The sequence below is a fragment of the Theropithecus gelada genome, chromosome 6, assembly GCF_003255815.1.
Source record: "Theropithecus gelada isolate Dixy chromosome 6, Tgel_1.0, whole genome shotgun sequence".
NCBI classification, from domain to species: Eukaryota; Metazoa; Chordata; class Mammalia; order Primates; family Cercopithecidae; genus Theropithecus; species Theropithecus gelada.
Genome location: NC_037673.1, coordinates 19,563,839 through 19,584,556, shown reverse-complemented (window position 1 = coordinate 19,584,556; position 20,718 = coordinate 19,563,839). Strand labels below are relative to the sequence as shown.

The window sequence follows — 20,718 nt, the reverse complement described above, 5'->3', positions numbered from 1 at the left end:
GAACATTTCCTGAGAATACCATTACGTATGATCATTTTGCCTGTATAGCTTCACATTTAACCCATTTTTTATTAAAAAGATCATTCTGCTTGATGTTTTCACTATGTTCAAATGTAACTTCGTGCATAAAATTTGGGTGGGGGGGAATCAATGTATATATCTGTGTGGTGAGGGTGTAGGTGTATGTTTACTTATAATATATATTTTATTCTATTAACAAAAGACAGCTATTATGCTAAGCATTGAGAATGGAACATAGGCTGTGAATTACTCTTGAATTTAATTAATTCTTTTTATCACAATATTCGTAAGATATAAATGTTTGCCATTTTCCCCTAACTTATTTCAACATTGTTCACAATTTCAGGTAAATTCATTATACAATCCAGAAACCACACTTATTTGTGTTTACCCAAATGAGTTGAAAATTTGGGTTTATACAAAAACCCATATGTAGATATTTATGCAGTTTTCTTCCTAATCACTGAAAGTCGGAAGCAAGTAGATGGCCTTCAGTAAGTGAGTAAATAAAATAAATTGTGATCCATCCAGATAATGGAATATTAGTCAGAGTTAAAAGGAAATGAGCTACCACGCTGTGAAAAGACATAAAGAAACCTTAAATGCATATGACTAAGTAAAAGAAACCAATCTGAAAGGCTAACTGCATGATTCCCATTGCATGATATTTGGAATAGGCAAAACTATGAAGGCAGTAAAAAGATTAGTGGTTGCCAGGGGCTGGGGTAGGGGAGGGATAAATGATAGAGAAGAGACAATTTTTAGAGCAGTAAAACTATTTTGATACTACGAAGTAGTTTAATGTCATCATAGCTGTCAAAACCCATAGAATATAAAACACCAAGTGTAAACCCTATTGTAAAATCTGGACTTTGGATCGTAAAGATGTGTCGATGTAGGTTCATCAATGGTAGCAAATGTACCATTCTGGTATGGAAAGCTGTTAGTGGGGAGGCTGTGCTCATGGAGGAGGTAAAGGGTATATGGGAATTCTTTGTACTTTCTGCTCAATTTTACTGTGAAAGGACCTCAGACTGCTCTAAATAGAGTCTATTTAAAAGGAAAAATAAGAAGTTACTGTGTATCAGTTGTACTTTAGGTTATCCCAGAAAATGCATCTGGGCTCCAGGTTAGAAAGTGATCATCCTTTACTGAAATCATGTTGCTATGGCAATTTGACTGTAACACTTTCTGATTATCTATATGTCTCCAGCAGGGGTCATAGTTAAGCACATGCAGTTGGGCCATCCTCAAGAGAGTTGTGATTTGTTTGTTTGTTTGTTTTTTGTTTTGTTTTGAGATGGAGTCTCTGTCACCCAGGGTGGAATGTAGTGGTGCAATCTTGGCTCACTGCAACCTCCACCTCCCAAGAAGTTCAAGCAATTCTCTTGCCTCAGCCTCCCGACTAGCTGGGACTACAGGTGCCCGCCACCACGCCTGGCTAATTTTTTTGTATTTTTAGTAGAGACAGGCTTTCACCATATTAGCCAGGATGATCTCAATCTCCTGACCTCGTGATCTGCCTACCTCGGCCTCCCAAAGTGCTGGGATTACAGGCCTGAGCTGCCGCACCCAACCGAGAGTTGTGATTTTAAATTAATCCCGAGACAATCCTATCAGAGAAGTGTGGGTCCTTTTTGGATATGGTCTTTTCTATTCAGGAGCAAATTTGGCTGGCCAGTTTCTTCCCATTTCATCCTGGAAGTGGTTGTAGATACGTGTCATTCACTTCATAATACTTAGTTTTACCTTTACATATCTATTTTGCAAAACTCACTAATAATTTTATTGTAAACCTTTATCTTTGACAATAATCTCATATATCTCCCCACCAAAAACAAGTCCCATTTATAATTAATTCTCCTTAGGAAAGACAGCTTTACTTTTTTCAAGTAGTAGAAAACATAAATTTCTTTCATAAAACAATCTCATAAATTATTTGCTTGTTCATTTCTGTATCAATTCAGTTCCTACTAATGTAATTATCACATGATAAAACATTGTTTTTTTAATAAGAGTGCTTGAGGCTTTTTCATATGCATGAGTTAGATGAATCATTTATTATCATATTATTATAATTTATTTTGATAAGAATAATTTTCATTTCTATTTAGCTTCAGGAAAGTTTTTCTGAATTCCCTCAATTATATGTTCACAATATATGAAAGTTATGGGGTCTTCTCTTCTGACACCTGAGGCTCTCCTCTCAAAGTCATTATTACATAGCCAATCAATTCAATAAAAAAAGAAAACAGCGATTTACTTTTTTATGTTCAAAATAAGTGAAAAAACAAGTCATTGAATACTCCTTTCTGCTTTTAAAAGGCTATTTTATCATAAATATATAACTCCTTTCTTCTCATAAATGAAAATATTGTCCGTAAAAGTATTTGGTAAAGGCTAGAGGTAACAGTTATAATCGACAACATCTTAAGAATTGTACTGTAACTAATCAAGTGCGAGTTTGATTGAAAGTCATTGGTGTATTTATTAAAGATGACATGATTAAAATATTTTTAATGAAAATACATTTATGAAAAAATGACTTATATTTAAAGGATTGAATATGTTTATATTTTATAATTATATGCATATATAGATGGACATATAAATACATATGTACATATAAATATACATATATTTATACACATGTTTATAATCTATCTCATGGACATGAGGACAATATTCTATGTTATGGCATAGTTAATATCCCCTGAGTAAGCGTTATCCTCCAGAAAATGTGTTTTTAGCTTTAAAATGTAAGACTCCATTAACAGAGCTATTTAATTGATGTATGTTGAGGTGGGTGTTTATGTATGCATAATCACAAATGGTATTTAATAGTTTTAATTTATTTATTCAACCCAAGAGTTCATCATGCAAAAGTGTGTTAAACGTCCCTCTTTGCACTACTGTGATAAAAAATGTGGTTTTTTCCATATGATTTATACAATAAACCTTATCAGTTTCTTTATTTTGCCTAAATACTTAGATCTAGTTCTCCTTAAAGTTGTTTTCTAACAAAAATAGTGAGTTTCTTAGTCTTTGATACATGTTAAGATGCCTCCTGCCTACAATCTCTGTTTAAGTGTCCAAACTCCTCAAATGTTTTCCATCATTAAACATTGATAACTCTGCCAGGAAGCTATGTAAATTGTTCTATAAAGAGGAGAATTAGCCTCTGCTTAAATCAATATGACCATCTTAGTTGACACTTCTGAGGAGCTCAAGTTGTAAAACGTTCAGCACACTAGCACTAGGAATAGGGTGTCAGGACTGCCCTTGAGGGACCATGTACTTTTTTTGTTGTTTTTTTTTTTTTTTTTTTTTTGAGATGGAGTCTCGCTCTGTCGCCCAGGCTGGAGTGCAGTGGCATGATCTCTGCTCACTGCAACCTCGTCTTCCGGGTTCAAGCTATTCTCCTGTCTCAGACTCCTGAGTAGCTGAGATTACAGGCATATGCCACCACACCCGGATAATTTTTTTGTATTTTTAGCAGAGACGGGTTCCACCATATAGGCCAGGCTGGTCTCAAACTCCTGACCTTGTGACGCGCCCACCTCGGCCTCCCAAAGTACTGAGATTACAGGCATGAGCCACCATGTCAGGGCCAAGGGACCATCTATTTAAGGAATGCAGAGAGATAGGCATCTTAATTTACTTAATAGGATGTTTGAGGCATGGGATAATAAGTAAATTTTTCAAAGAGACAGTATTCATGCATTGGTAAGGTATTGTTTTTCTCAGACGTGTGGCTTTATCCCCAAATTATGCTATTTTAAAAGACATTTCTTAAAATATGTATGTATGTTTGTCGATACCTGTTTATTATATAGCTCATACTGTTTATTAAAACATATCTATTCCAGGAGTTATTAGAACGGCCTTACATAACATGGACAGAGAAGCCAGAGAACATTACTCGGTGGTCATTCAAGCCAAAGACATGGCTGGGCAAGTTGGAGGGCTTTCGGGGTCTACAACAGTCAACATCACCTTAACCGATGTCAATGACAACCCACCGCGCTTTCCTCAAAGTACGTATTTGTTTTCCATGATTTGAATTTATCATTATCTTTTTATGTAAAGATGAAATACTTGAATAATGTTATGTTACTGTTTCCTTAAGTAGAATTGTTCTGTTTTTGTGCTGTATGGCCACTGTTCTTCATGTAAGGCTCATGAAAAACACTCCAGCTATTGTCTTCTGAACCTAGGAAATAACTGGGAACATGTTCAGAGTGGGAGTTTAACTTGGCATCAAGTTAAGTATTAAAAATGATGTGGTGTTACTAAAAACTGGCACCTTGCCTTTGCCACCATAGCTGTGTATTCTTAAAGTATTCATGGGGATGTTGAAAATGTATTTTAATGTGGACATTCTTCTCATGCAACCTTATTCCACATATACTTTCTGTGACTGAAATTAAAAAAAAAAACCTCTTCATGTTATGAATGAACGCTCAATTAAGACGCATGCATGCAAGCACACACATGCACACACACACATGTGCACACACACACACACGCATTATCCAAAAGCAAGTTGCAGCTAATATGATAAGATGGGGTCTCAGAGTAAAATATAAGACTTGAAAACAGAAAGCATAATTCAGTACGCAATTTGGGGAGAGAGGAGAGATATGAATCCTGTAGGTTTGGAGGGAGATCGTATTTATGACATGTTCCAAATGTAAAGGATATAATTATAATATATTTGAGTATTTTAAAAATGGAAGATACTATAGATAACATTTTATACCGCAGTCACTAATAATCAGAAATATCCTATAGAGGACTTGTCTCTTATGTTCATCTTACAAATGATGTTTAAAAACTGTCATAAATTAGATGCTTTGATATGTCATAAAGGCTCTTCTCAAGTCAGCATGAAACACCTTTCTCAGCTTTATCTCTTGTCTCTTAATAGCATTTGCAGTACACCTCAGGCCTAGACACAATGGAATACTGCCTCCTCCTAAAATATAACACTTTGTACATCCTTACTTCAACTAAAGTTTTTCTTTATTAACAGCCCTTTGTGAAAATCCCTGTTACAAGCTTCTCTGAAATTCATGTTGCAGAATTAGAAGATACTCACTCCTTTTTCCCTCTTGCACAGCACTGCTGCATGCTTGTTCATGTTAGACTAATTTCTGCAGGTACATAGATCCCCTTCCACTTATGAGATCCTATGATAGGAAGACATCGAATTGTTTTTGTAAACTTAGCTATTCAGCCCAGTGAGTGCCCAGCATTGGATAATTGATTCTTAATGAGTTAATTAGTTGAATTTAAATACTCTGTCAAACTACCATTATTAAAAGATCATTATTAAATACATGCAAATCATAGTCACAGTTAAGTAAAAAATCATTTTAAAATATTGATGCCAGAGATAAGATAATGTTACTTGGTGCGTTCAAGTGGCCTTTGCTCTATGAAAAAAGTATAGATCACAGATAAGTCCATATTTTATTGAGCCATAAAATATAATTAAATTTTAAAACATTTTACAGATTAGCATGAATCTTTGTATCAATGTTATCACTTAGTTCAAACAATATGCATATACACATATATCACCATGAGGTAAATGTTATTACTTCATAGATTGGTACAATTGAAGTTGAAGATTAAAAAAAGATAATAAGTGATAATGCAGACTCGGAAGAATATAAACTTTATTTTAATTTAGGATACCAACTTGCCTATCTTTTTTTCAAATAGATTCTACCGCCACTATTTTTAAGATGTACATTCATATTATAGCCTTAATAGACAGAAAACTCAGGTTGTACATCATAGGGTTCAGTAAATGCTGGTTTGTAGTACACATAGCATCTCCCACTCTCTCTTTTTCTCCATCTCTTCCTAAAATAATTATTAAATTTACAGGTTTGTTAAGACTGATTTTAGAGGTTTACAGAACATTTTAATTGTGATGGATATAAGGAATATTATTCGTATCGATGAATATAGATATATAATAGACATTTTTCCTAATTTTATTATTTTGATCAATAATATTGTTATTGTTGAAACATCAGTGTACAATGAAAATAATCACTTTACCTGACAGACAGAATAAGTGTATACTCTCTGAGTTAACTCATTGTGTCTAATGAGTTCTATCTTTCTTCAGTCAGTAACATTCCGGTAGAACGATTGACAGATATAAATCCTGCTGCATTTCAAGGTGTTCTTAGAGTTTTGAAAAGGAGGCACTACACATTCAGAAGCTTACACTTTGGGTTTCTTAAAAGATACTTTATCTTGCACTCCTTTTGAACAAAACAATGCTGCTTTTGCAAAAGTTTGGTGTCACCATAACGAAAGTAGCTTGTAGTGAAGTGCTCTTTAATTTATCCATAAATTGCAACTTATTAAATAAACAGCTATGTACCTAGTGGGGAAGTATTGTAAACTGCTTGGAGAAAAGAAATGATTTAAGGACATGTATTCACAAAATACCATGACATGCGCAAGTCTATACACAGTTCAAATTCTATAAAACTTATATCCTGTCATCAAATGGAACCAGTAGTTGAATTGTGTCTCTTAATGTGAGGTTTTTACAGTTGCCCTTTCTACTTCTTTCTCTCATCACCTGTCTGAAACAGTTATACTTCTTACAATTGACTCTTGTATAAACATCCCCCACTACAAATTTTCCAAAAAATATTCTCTCAAAGTGTTTTTTCCTCCATGGTTAATCTACCGTGCTTGAGAAAGTGACTAGGGTAGTTATATTGCATGGTAATTAGTTATCACTTTATCTTGAAGTAGATAGGCTTTGAGTAAGTGTTTGAGAGGTAGTAAATTAGAGCTAATAATTTGCTTTACAATGTCTCTACTCTAGAGAGTTACAAACTCAGTAGCTTAGGATACAAGTGAGATAAATGGCTTGAAGGAAACAGGTTGCTTGTCAGTATCAGGAATGTGAAAAAGGAATATAGAGACTGGATAATGCATGCCCAACTGCAAGGGTAGCTACTATTTGATTCAAATTCATGCTAACCTTTGGGCTACATGGTGTTGGAAAAGGAGCCACTGAAACAAAACAAAGCAAAATAAAAAGACTCATAGTGAAAGAAAACAAATCAGCCCATCTATGGCTTGAAATTCTACTCAAAGTACACAAATGATGTGCACTTCTCCTTCTAGAGAAAATCATCTATCTAAAGATATAAACTTCCCTAGTGTTAGTTATTTTATTAAAGATCATCTGTCTTATTCTGCCATTTCCTATTCTGGATTTTAAAAACTGTATTCTGGGTTATGGTTGTTGCATAACTTATTCTTGGATAGATAAAAAGTCACAGACATTTACTATTCTGCACAAACCATATGCATGTAAAATTCAATACTTTACATGAAAGTTTACAAAACAAACCTTCTATATCCTACATGGAAGGAATTATATTGTTATATTGAGGATCGCTCTTGTAAGGTAAATAATCTAGTAACAGAAAGAAGCATAACACATGCCAAATAATCACAATGAATCAACCTTTAGGGCTTGATCCTCCAATACTACATTGCACCAACTGCAGCCACAAGTGAGCTTCAGTTTTTGGAAACTTGCTATCATTATGTTAGATTAATCTAACATAACTTTCTCCGGAACTTAAATGATAGCAAATTGCCAAGAACGTAAATTCACTTGTGACCGCAGTTGGTTTAGTGCCATGTAATACTGGAGGATCAAGCTCTAAAAGTTCAATAGATGGCAGTATTTCCTATAAAGTTAGTAAACATCACAATTGTTTAACTGGTTTGGACAATGTCTAATGTTAATGAAAAAGAAAATATTGCTGAAGATGTTGGCATTGATGTGATATTTTTAGGGGAGAGCTGTTGTTTTTTTTTTATTTTCATTGTTATGAGAACACATATGAATTTATATAGTATTTTCATCATTAAAATTGTGTTTGAAACAAATCAAAAGAGAAAAAATGTTTCACCCTTGACTCATCAAAATGCGCAGGATTTTTTTTTTTTTTTTAAATTATCAAAGAATTGGGGTCTTTCTAGTGTCTTTTGAAAATGATATCTGGGTCATTTTATTATGGTTGCAGGCATATCTTTTGAAACATTTTGAGCATTTCTTTAAAATGCCAGTATATATTTGATTTTGATAACTGTTCCTAATCACTTTAAAATAAGGTAAATTTTGCAGCTGCTTGGTTAATGTTCTATATATGTAAATTTCATTCCAGTTTATTCCTTGTACCATTCCGATTTTCTATATCCTTATGGAATATTTGCTTGTCTGTTATTGAGAGAGATGTTAAAGGCTTCCAAGATGATAGTGGAAGTTTCCATTTCTCTTTTTTTCCTCTAATTTTTCTTAGATGCAGTTTGAAACCATGCTACTGGATGCACACAAATTGAAGGCTTTGATATCTTTCTCTTGATTAAAATTGTTTTATTGTGAAATGTACCTCTATAGTTCTAATAATGCTGTATACCTTAAAGTCTAATTTGTCTCCTATAGCTATTCCAGAGTTCTCTTTTTTTCCTTCATATCTTTTTGGTTATGGTTTGCAGGTTATAATGCTTTCCATAATTTTACTTTCAAACTTTATTGTTCTTAATTTTTTATTCTTAATTTATACATGTTTCTTGTGACCAATTAGCTAATATTTTTGTTGTTTAGTTTAAAATGACATTATAATTTCTCTTGCTTTTGTTGATTTACTACACTTATAATTACCTTAATTACTGACATAGTTTCATTTAGGTATATCATTTGCTATTTGTCTAATCTTTTCTTCTCTTTTTTCCCTTCTCTCACATTCTTTGAATTATTTAATTTCATTAATTTTGTCCTCCATTCACTTTTTTAAAATTTTACATTTTTACACTTTTTTCTATTTAAAAAACAATATAGATATTATTTATTTCACTCTACCTTAAATTATTTCATTGCTTGAAAATAGAACAACTTTAAAACTGTTTAATGTCATTAACCCTTTGTTGCTTTTTTTTCTATTTTTGTCATCTTATATATTCAGTCCTATATGAAATTGTCATTATTGCTGTTGTGTTATATAGCAAATAATTATTTTTTAAGTCAAGAATAATTTACCCCTCCTGGTACTATTTATTTCTCTTTGAATTTCTGTGTTTCATTCTAGAATTATTGTTTTCTAAAGGGAATTATAAATTTCCTAAAAATACTACGTTTTCCCATTTTTAGTGATGGACAACTGGCAATGAGTTTTCTCAGCTTTTCTATATAAATTTACAATTTTGCCTTTATTTGTAGAGAGCATTTCCAATCAGAGTAGAATTTTAGTTTGAAGGATTTTCTTTGTTTCAATAATTATTAACATAATTTGCTGTTTACCATCTTGTTCATTGAAAAAAGCAACTGTAGAATTACTTTACTGTACATTAGTTTATTGTAGTTTAATGCATCTTTCTTCTCTTAAGATATTCTTTGTTGTATTTTGTTTTCAAAAGTTTAACCTACAATGTACCTAGGTATTTACTTTTTAAAAATCTGACTTATTGTTGTAAAGATTTTTTAAGCTATCTTTTGTTAGTTTTGAGAAACTCTTGGTCAGAATTTTTGCAAGTATTTCTTCGACCTCATTTTCTCACTTCTCTTCTACTAGTTCTACAAAGCATGTCAGCTAGATATTTCAATTATATAACATTCATCTATTACTGTCTTTGCTGTATAATAATTATTATTCTACAGTTTTTTACAGTCTTCTTTAACCTGGATATTTTATATTAACCTTTTGTTCTAGTACACCAATCCTTTCTTCTGCTTTTTGTTCAGCAATTAAACCCATCTATTAAATCTATTAAGTATATACATCAGCATTGACATTTTTGTTCTAAAATTTTTATTGGGTTTAATAGATACATATTATTAGTATCTGTTGAAATCCCCCACCCTTTTCTTTACTTAAACATATTAACCATACTTATTTCAAAACTTTTTTGTAGAATTCTAATATCATAATCATGCCTGGGTCTTTTTTTAAAAATTTTTTTCTTTCTTAGTTTTAGCCAATGCTCATTTTTAATCATGCCTTTGAATTACTGATTGAACATTGCATAAAGGAGTTGCAGAGGTTCATGATTATGCAATCTTTCAAAGAGGAGCGAGTTATTTCTTGCAGACATATAGAGTGTGGATTACTTAAATCAGTTGGATTCTGTTAGCAGTAGCTTATTTTATTTCTCCCCTTACTTCCGAGAAGTAGCTCTTATTCCTGAAATCTGGATCTTTCTTCATTTACTCTCCACTGGTCTCAAGTGTTTACCAATTTCTGACTCCCCAGTACCTCATGGCTGCTGAAATCTCTGCCTAGCGCCTGTGCCTTCCAGATATGCTTTCTCTTGGTTTCTCAGCGCCTCTACACATGTCAAAGTAGTGGATGTGTCTACAATTACCACAAGAAAAATTGCATGTTTTTTTTTCCTCACTTACCTGAGGTTTCTTCTTCTCTGTGCTTTTGTCCTCAATTTCTCAGCCCCTGTGCCAGCTCTGAACTCCAACCTGCCTCCAAAAGCTCCACAATTTCTGCTTGGACTCTTTCCCCTAGCACTACATACTTTAAAATGCCCTCAGTGTATGTGCATATAAAATTTGTTTTGTTATGGTTTCTTTCTCTCAAGAATCATACTTCATCCAGAGTTCCCTACATTAATTGCTCTTCAATGCCTTAAAACAGTCATTTTCTGTATACTGTGCAGCTTTTATAGTTGTTTTATATGGCAGAGTTAGATATACCACTCCATCATATCCAGATTTGAAAGATCATTCCACTTAAGTTTAAATGGAAGGATTATGGAAGATAATTAGATGTATTCTGTATCAATTTGATATTCTATTTGGCTAGATTGAAAGGATGAACTCTAAAATAAAGCTGAAATTATTAAATTAACTTTAAATGAGTAATATTATTATTTTATTTTCATTTAGACTTCATAAAAACACAATATTTTTATCTTACATCATGGTATTTAGTTTATAAAGACAATTGAGAATTAATTTATTTTATATTATATTAAATAAGACACACACACCTGTAGATCATATTCTTTCTGACAAAGTAATTGCTATAAATAAATAATAGTATTACATTCTGATTTTAAAGTTGAATATTTTGAAATTATAAGGAATTGTCTGTTTAGAAATGTACTAGTCGTGACATTTCAATGGTATTATGGTTTGTTTTTAATCTATGTAGTTGTGTACCATAACAAAGTTACAGAATAATTCCTTTTCCTTTACGCAATATTTTGTTTAGGTAGAAATCAAATCATTTCTTGGAAATGATTTGATTCTTATAATTAGGCATTACAAATCAATTTTTACACCTTCAAAGAATGCTTAAAAAGTGTACTGTTTCAATTAAAATTTCTAACAGTCTTTCTTCAAGCATTTATGTGTTATTTATGATTAAGAATCAGAGAAAACAAAGTGTTCCACTATAGTATTACTTGGAAGAAAAAAAAAAACATTCTGTACAATAATCAGCTTTCCTATAGTGCATGTTGACACATAGAAACAGAATATATTGGGTTAAACAATTTTAAAGATGTTTCTGAGAACAGTAAAGATTCTGATAGAGGAAAATTGACCTTTTTATGTATGGCATTCAAATGGCAGTAGTATGTAAATGTACTTGATTTATGTTTTAAAAATCATTGCACATAGAGCCAACCACAATGCTTAATAATCGATATTCAACATACGTCTCTTAAATGCAGGAAAATCTCAGAATACTTGTGTGTGTGTGTGTGTGTGTGTGTGTGTGTGTGTGTGTGTTTTAATTTGAAATTAGCATTCTCAGCATAAACTATATTTGCATAAACATTTAAAGTGGAGATTATAAAAACTCTCTGATTAATTTTATCAGGAAAGACAGGCAAACTGTAAGTCAGACATCATAGTTTCTAACCACTCACGTCAGTCAGTTTTCCCCGAGAAGCATCTCACTTTCTCAAGTAAATACTATAAAATAGTAAATAGTTCCAACAAATGTAATGATTAAATTTATTACAGCGTTTGTAGTATAGGGCCTTGGGGTAATCATAGGGAATGACTTATTCAAGTAACTGGCAAAATTACTGTAGTAAAGACACAAGGTCTTTTAAAAAGCAACTAGAATCAATGCTGTTCTGGAGGAAAAAAAAGTATATTAAAAGAGACAAGCCTCAGTGAGACAAATGCCTTTTTATTATTCCCATCATATCTTCCTTCCTTAAATGTACTTTACATAATCATTAGTATTTTATGATGCAGTCTAAGAAATTATGTGAAAGGATCACATATGGCATACAAAATTATGGTGCATCCAGATACAAAGCTATTACACAGTGAGATCTGTATTCCTAAATTGTGTAAAATTACGTAGTCTTAAAACCAGAATAAATTATTCTAGCACTACTTGAAGAAATTAAAAAGGAAAAAAAAAAAAAACTTCTAATGAGTTAGAATATAATTTATAAATTATTCACATATATTTGAAATACAAAAAAGATTGTATTGATATAATGTAAACAATTCGGTGCCTAAAGTTGAAAAATGCACATTGCTCTACCTCATGGCTCAGAAAATCTAAGCCTCACACACTGAAAATCCAAGGAAAATTAGTATTTTGAAGATAATTATATATTTTTGTAGTAATATCATATTCCACTTTTTTATGATTTTGGTCAGATTTTCATCATAAATTCCCAGCATTTGTTGTATCTCTTCTTCATTTTCCTCATTCTGAAGAACAGCTGAATTACTAATTATTCTCATTTTGATTTTATTTTTTGTAGTTAAAAAATATATACAATAATATTTAGCCTTTTAACAATTCTAATGTGTGCATTTAAGTAACACTATGTATATTCATATTGTTGTGCAACCAACAGTACTACTCATCTACAGAACTCTTTTCGTCTTGCAAAAGTAAAACTTTGTACCCAGTGTTTAATGGGTACTTTCCCATTTTCCCTCTCCTGAGTCTCTGGTTATTCAGCTTTCTGTCTCTACAAATTTTACTGTTCTAGGTACTTTATATAAGTGAAATCATGCACTATTTGTCTCTCTGTGCCTGGCTAACTTCAGTAAACATAACGTTTCAAGGTTCATCCAGGCTGTAAGATGTATCAAATTTTAATTTCTTTTGTAATGATAATTAATATTTTATTTTATGTGTATACTGCATTTTATCAGTTCCTCTGTTGCTGCATGTTTGGAGTGATTCTACCTTTTGGCTGTCATGCGTAAGGTGGCTGTGAATATGGGTGTACAAATATCTCTTTAACACCCCACTTTCAATGCTTTTAAGTATATATCCAGAAGTGGAATTGCTAGATCATATGGTAATTTTATGTTTATTTATTTATTTATTTATTTTTGAGATGGAGTTACACTCTTCTTCACCAGGCTGGAGTGCAATGGTGCAATCTCGGCTCACTGCATCCTCTGCCTCCTGGATTCAAGGGATTCTTCTGCCTCAGCCCCCTGATTAGCTGGGATTACAGGTGCCCACCACCATGCCCAGCTAATTTTTTTGTATTTTTAGTAGAGACAGGGTTTTACCATGTTGGCCAGGCTGATCTTGAACTCCTGACTGCAGATAATCCACCTGCCTCGGCCTCCCAAAGTGCTAGGATTATAGGCATGAGCCACCATGCCCTGCCATGTTTAATTTTTTAGAGGCCTCCATACTGTTCTCCATAATGGCTGTACCATTTCACTGCTCCACTAGCAGAGCACAAGAGTTCTAATTTCTCCACATCCTCACCAACACTAGTCATTGTCTTCTTTTTTTTTTAATTTTAATTTTTTCATCTTCTTTGGAGAGATGTCTATTCCAGTTCTTTGCCCATTTAAAAGATTGGAGTGTATGTGTGTGTGTGTGTGTTTTGCAGTGTTGACTTGTAAAATAGTCTGCATTTATTCATGTCTTTAATTTCTTTCCACAATATTTTGTCATTGTCAGTGCACACATTGTTAGATTTATTCCTAAATATTTTATCATTTTTATGCTATTATAAATGAAATTGCTTTATTTTCTTTTGCAATTATTCATTGTCGTGTAACTTTGCTGAATTATTTTATTAGTTCTAAAAGTTTGTGTGTGTGTGTATGTGGGTGTGTGTGTGTATTTGTGTAATCCCTACGGCTTTCTAAGTGTAAGATCATGTTATCTGTGAACAGAGATAATTGTATTACTTCCTTCCCTATTCAGATGCTTTTAATTTCTTTTTCTTGCCTTATTACTCTGGCTAGGATTTCCAGTATTATGTTGAATAAAAGTTCAAAAGGAGGCATCCTCTTTTGTTCCTGATCTTACAGTAAATGCATTTAATCTTTCACCATTTTAATATTAGTTGTGGGATTTTAACATATGGCTTTTATTATGTTGAAGAAGTTTCTTTTATTTATAGCACTGTTTTATGTTTTTTTAATCATAAAATGGAATTGAATTTTGTCAATTGCTTTTTCTGTAGAATTGACATGACCTTGTGATTTTTTTTTCTTTATTCTGTTAATGGAAATGAAAATTAATTGATTTTCCTATGTTGAACTAAGCTTGCATTCCAGGAAAAAGAAATCCCAATTGCTCATGGTGTACATTCCTTTGATATTATGCTGAAATCAGTTTACTAGTATTTCATTAATAATTTTTGCATTACTATTCATAAGGAATATTGGTTTTTAATTTTCTATTCTTTCAGTGTCTTTGTCTATTTTTGGTTTCAGGAGAATACTGGTCTTATAAAATAAATTAGATAATTTTCCTTATTTTTTTTACTTTTTGCACGATTTTGAGAATTAGTGTTAATTCTTCTTTAAATGGTTAGTAGAGTTAAAACAGTACACCCATCTGTTGCAGGGCTTTTCTTCCTTGGGAAGTTTTTGGTTGCTTATTGACTCTCCTTATTAGTAGTATGTTTAATTATTTTAGTGATAAAACAACAAATTGCCTTTTTTCTATTTTGTCTTTTCCAATTTTTCATTAATAGTCACATATTAGTGTGTAGTTATAAATAACCCTTTGTTATAAATACAAATTTGGCATGTTATTTGCAAATTTTAGTAATTCTGTGAAGTTGGACAACCAGATTCTAAAATTATATTACCATTACTGTTTCTATTTGGCTTAAATAGCTAGAGTTTACTACAGATAACACATCTGTTCATTGTGGAATGTCCTTTGATACAGCCAACTTGAGTAATTTTTAATACTAAACATAATTATTTATCAGTTGTAAGTTTCATGGACATAAACAATTTTAGAGAAGTGAGGAGAGAAATTAATTTTTATGTCAAATTGATATTTAAAAAATATAATTATCATTTAGTTTTTTCGTTTCTTGTTTTTTATTTGTTTTGTTTTCAATATAGTTTATATCAGCAAAAGGGGAGTGTTATAAGAAGTTTAACCTTCATATTTGGTTCATTTAGTTTCCTATGTCCTTCTTTTGTTGCAAACTTTAAACAATTTATTCTTCTTTCATTGGCCTACATTTTAAATATTCTAAATAGTTTCGATTTACTTCTTCTTAAAAAGACGCAAGACTGTAGATGCCCAGCATAAAGTTGGAGGTGACCATCATTTGAATATTTTAACAGAAACTCAGGATATGGTAGATGTGACTATTCATTTGGAAGCCATAAGTTTGTATGTTGATGTTGAAACCACAGGAACAAATGTACCTTTCTGGAGTGTGCGTATAAGGAATAGAAATGAGGTACCAAGTTACAGACAATACTCTCTTTTAAGAAAAAAGTAAAAGATAAGTCTGTAATGAAACTGAGATGTTAGCAAAGTAGTGATACAACCAGGTAAGGGCTGTGTTCTAAAACTCTAGAGAGGTCCTTTTTTATAGCTGTAGCCTAAGTAAATTCTCCTGCATGTGCATATGGAGATATGTAAAGTAAAATTCATTTGACTGTTTCTAAATTAGAAAAACGTAAGATTAGATAACTGGTAGCATATTATTAAAACAAATACCACATTCTAATTAATGAACTAGAACTATATACAACATCTTATTTACAACTCAAATTATGATTTTGAATAAAAAATACAAAAAAGATGAATATTAACTTAAAATCTAAATAACTATACTATTTGAATATATATTTGTGGAAATACATTACATTAATATTTTTAAGATATGTAAGAGGATGATCATGGTTCCGGGAGGATGAGCTGAGAATTTGTTTATAGCAAATGGCTGCCTTAGAAGCATCACCTATGCCTTCAATAATGTTACTTTATAAAATGAGACCTGAAATAAATACACCAAAACATTAAGATTTGATAGCACACTTGTGTGTTTCATGACATTTTTCATTTTTTTCTGTTAGAAATATATCAAAGTATAAAGTCATAGAAAGAGAAATAATCAGCAATAAGGGTATAATAGAATCATGTTTTGTTTGTTTATTTTGGTTTTTAATTTTCCTCAACATAACTCACAGTGCCCCAGGATGACAAGAACAAAAAAAGAATCCATTTGAATTAGCAAATCACCTGCAACTACTGCAAAAGTGTGTATAGTTTATCTATGCCTATGTGGCAAAGCATTCCAATTTGGCAGATTAAAACAACTAATATTTATTATTTCACAATTTCTTTAGGTCAGGAATCTAGCTATGGTTTAGATGAGTGCCTTTGGTTCATGCTTATGAGATTCCAGTGTAGAAGTCAGCAGGGGCTGAGGTCTTGCCCAAAGGCTTACCTCAGTGGAAGTGGAGCTGGTTTCTGCTTCCAGCTTACTCACATGGCTATTGGCAGGCATCAGTCACTTGCTCTATGGGCTTCAAGAAAACGTGACAGATAGCTTGCCCCAGAGAGTGATACGAGAGGGAGTGAGAAAGTGTTCCCGTGATAGAAGCCACATTCCTTTTGTAATTTAGTCTTGTAAGAGACATCCTATTACTTTTGCTGAACTCATTCCATCATCAGTGAGCCACTATATATAGCCAACACTGTCAGTGATACAAGAGGGAGTGAGAAAGTGTTCCTGTGATAGAAACCACAGTCTTTTTGTAACCTAGTCTTGTAAGAGGCATCTGATTACTTTTGCTGAACTCACTTCATCATAAGTGAGCCAACATTCATATCTAGCCAACATACAAGAGGAAATGATTACTCAAGGACATGAACAGCAGGAGGCATAAAAAAATGGGGCCACCTTGAAGGCTGCCTACTAAAAGTTGACTCATAATGAACAAATTATAATTATCAACTCAATGGAGAGTGTGCAAAATATTAATCTGAATGTACTTCATTTTGTTTAATGGGACATAGTGAATGGGGAAGTTACTATTCTTGCAATTCTTAAAATGTATCAAGAATTATCACGGTTTTTTTCCCATAAACATAATCTTCCTGTACCAGGAATCTGTTTCATATTTTAAGACTCAGCCTGAATGTTTTCTGGGCCATGAGTTTTTTGGGACCCATTTGAATAGTTTTTTTCAATCTGCTTTGTAAAAACAACCTTTTTTATAATGCTATCATCATAGTAATTCTGTAATGTATTTATTTATCTCTGTTAACTAAGACATCTCTGGTTTTCTAGTGTTACCATCCCAGTATTAACTACTTGACAGGTTTTTGAAGGTTTATGTAATTGTGGGTAATTCTGGTTTAGTTGGACTTTGGAGACCATAGCATCCAAAAAAATCAACTCCTTCTAGTCTCTGTCTCAAAATATTTTAGAGAATTTGTACTAATTTATTTTGTAATATGTCTATATATTTTGTTGAACAAAACAGTGTCCCATTATAGATGTGACTTTTCAGGAACATCATGGTATTTTCAAGGCCAGTGCAAATCACATGGCTTCTCTTTGATGCTGACTTTATGCCTTTAGATTTGGGCTTTCAACATGAATTTTGGAAACATGACCATTGGCAAAAGCCTTTTCTTAGTATTTCATAGATGTGCCACTAAAAAGAGATGAAAGTTATTTTCTAGTTCCAGTTCAACATTTTTGAGAAATATGCTCTTCTGGGAGATGTTTGAAACAGCTGCTTACCCTTCACCAATCAACTGTGAGAAGGAAGAAGGGATCCTATAAACGCTTGGGTCTCATGCTCTTCCATGTCAATTCACAGAATCAAGGAAGATAGATCTTTTAGTAATGGTAGATCTTGATAAAACCATATGGTTAAGGTCAAAGGATCATTTGTCTAAAAGAAGAGGGTGCTTTACACAGGAAAAGATACGTTGGTTGAAAGTACTTTATTTGGACATTTAGTTTAATTAAACTAAAAGCTAATGTTTTCTTCACTTTGCTGTGAGTTTATGTCAGGTGTATTCTCCAATGCTTATGAAAGAGAACTGAGAAAAATATTTCTTGAATATTGAATAAACACAAACACATACGTGAACACATGTGTCAACCCTTAGTATCTATACATATACATTTAAAATTACACATTTTGTCTTTAGAAGTTTATCAATTTTTTTCTTTTTTGAGACTGAGTCTCACTCTGTCACCCAGGCTGGAGTGCAGTGGCACAACCTTGGCTCACTGCAACCTCTGCCTCCCAGGTTCAAGCGATTCTCCTGCCTCAGTCTCCCAAGTAGCTGGAATTACAGGCATGCAACAACACACCCAGCTAATTTTGTATTTTTAGTAGGGATGGGGTTTCACCATGTTGGTCAGGCTGGTCTCCAACTGGTCTCGAGCCACTGCACCCGGTTCAAATAAATATTTTAAACCATGAACACTGAATGTCTTTCAATTTATTTGTCTTTTTATATTTTTCATCCATGTTTTCTAGTTTACAGTGTGTAAGTCCTTCACTTCCTTTTGTCTTTTTACATTTTTCATCCATGTTTTATAGTTTTCAGTGCATGAGACTTTCACTTCCTTAGTTTATTTACACAGATTGAATTCATTTCAATGCTATTATAAATGGGATTGTTTTTTTAATTTTTTCAAAAATTTTTATTAGTATGTGTAAATGCAACTAATTTTTATGTTGATTTTATGTCTGCAACATTACTGAATTTTTTTATTAGTTATAACAATTTTTGTTTTTTGTGGACCCTGTATTTTTTTATATATGTAATATTATATTATCTACAAACAAGGACAGTTTTACTTATTTCACTCTGATTTAGTTCCCTTTTATTTTATTTACATGCTTAATTGCTCTGGCTATGTCTTTCAGTACTATTTTGAAAATAAGCGGTAAGAGTGGGCATCCTTGCTTTGTTCCTGATCTTAATGCAAAAGCATTAACTTTTTCTGTGCGTAATGTTATCTGTGGCACTCTCATAAAATGTCTACACTATATTTTAACTCTACAAGTACAGTAAAATCCCTGTCAAAATCCAAATGACATTTTTTACAGAGATAGCAAAGAACAATTCTAAAATATATGTGGAAAGAAAAAGGCCCTGAAGAACCAAAACAATGTTGAAAAAGAAGAACAAAGCTGGAGGCATCACACTTGCTGATTTCAAAATATTTTAAAATGCTGCAGTAATTAAAATAGTATGGTAATGGCATACAGACAGATATGTAGGCCCGTGGAACAGAGTAGTCTCTAAATAAATCCAGACATAGGTAGTAAAATCATCTTCAACAAGGTTGCTACGAATACACAGTAGGAAAAGGATAGTCTCTTTAAAAACAGGTCAGGCGAGGTAGCTCACGCCTGTAATCGGAGCACTTTGGAAGGCAGAGGCAGGAGGATCACAAGGTCAGGAGTTCGAGACCAGTCCGGCCAACATAGTGAAACCCTGTCTCTACTAAAAATACAAAAAATTAGCCATGTATGGTGGTGTGTGCCTGTAATCACAGCTACTCGGGAGGTTGAAGCAGGAGAATCGTGTGAACCCAGCGGCGGAGGTTGCAGTGAGCCCAGATGTACCATTGTACTCCAGCGAGTGCGAGACCCCATCTCAAAAAACAAAACAAAACAAACAAAAAAAAAACCAATGCAGTGAAAACTCAATATCTATATACAGAAGAATGAAAATGTCTTCTTTTTGTACATCATACACAAACACCAATTCAAACTGGATTAACAAGTTAAACATAAAATCTGAAACTGCACAACTCTTAAAAAAATAGGGGTAAAGCCTTATGACATTAGTCTTGATAATATTTAATCTGATATGACCCACAAATCCCAGGCAATAATAACAAAAATAGACAAATGGGACTATATCAAGTTATAAATTTTTAACGCAGCAAAGGAAACCATCTTCAGAGTGAAAAGCAGCCTATGGAGTGGAATAAAATATTTGCAAGCCATGTCTGCTAAAAGGCTGATTTCCAAAATAAAACTCCTACAACTCAATAATGAAAAGAAAGAAGGAGAAGAAGAAAGAGAAGAAGAAGGAAAAGGAGAAGGAGGAGGAAGAAGGAGAGGGGGAATGGGTAAAGAAGGGGAGGGAGAGATGGAGGTGAGAGAGAAAGGGAGGAGGAGAGGGAGAAGGAGAAGAAGAAGGAAGGAAAAAAATCATCAATAACCTGATTAAAAAATGGGCCTAAGACCTGAGTAGCTGTTTCTCTAAAGAACACATTCAAATGGACAATAGGTATGTATAAAGATTCTCAATGTCACCAGTCATCATGGAAATGCAAATCAAAACTACAGTATGATAACACCTCATACCTGTCAGGATGGATATTTATGAAAAAAAGCCAATGACAGAAAAGTATTGTTGAGGATGTGAAGACCTTTGA

The 20,718-nt window shown here is 32.8% G+C and overlaps 1 protein-coding gene across 10 annotated transcripts in view; it reads left to right on the top strand.

Moving 5' to 3' along the window:
• CDH18 (cadherin 18) overlaps positions 1–20,718 on the top strand; it is a 1,123,324-nt gene that overhangs the window by 973,263 nt on the left and 129,343 nt on the right. For all 10 annotated transcript variants that reach the window (XM_025387876.1, XM_025387869.1, XM_025387867.1 and 7 more), the window contains one exon: positions 3,891–4,058. In XM_025387876.1, the coding sequence (XP_025243661.1) occupies positions 3,917–4,058 (142 nt within the window). In that variant the 5' untranslated portion in view covers positions 3,891–3,916. The remainder of the gene's footprint in view (positions 1–3,890; positions 4,059–20,718) is intronic.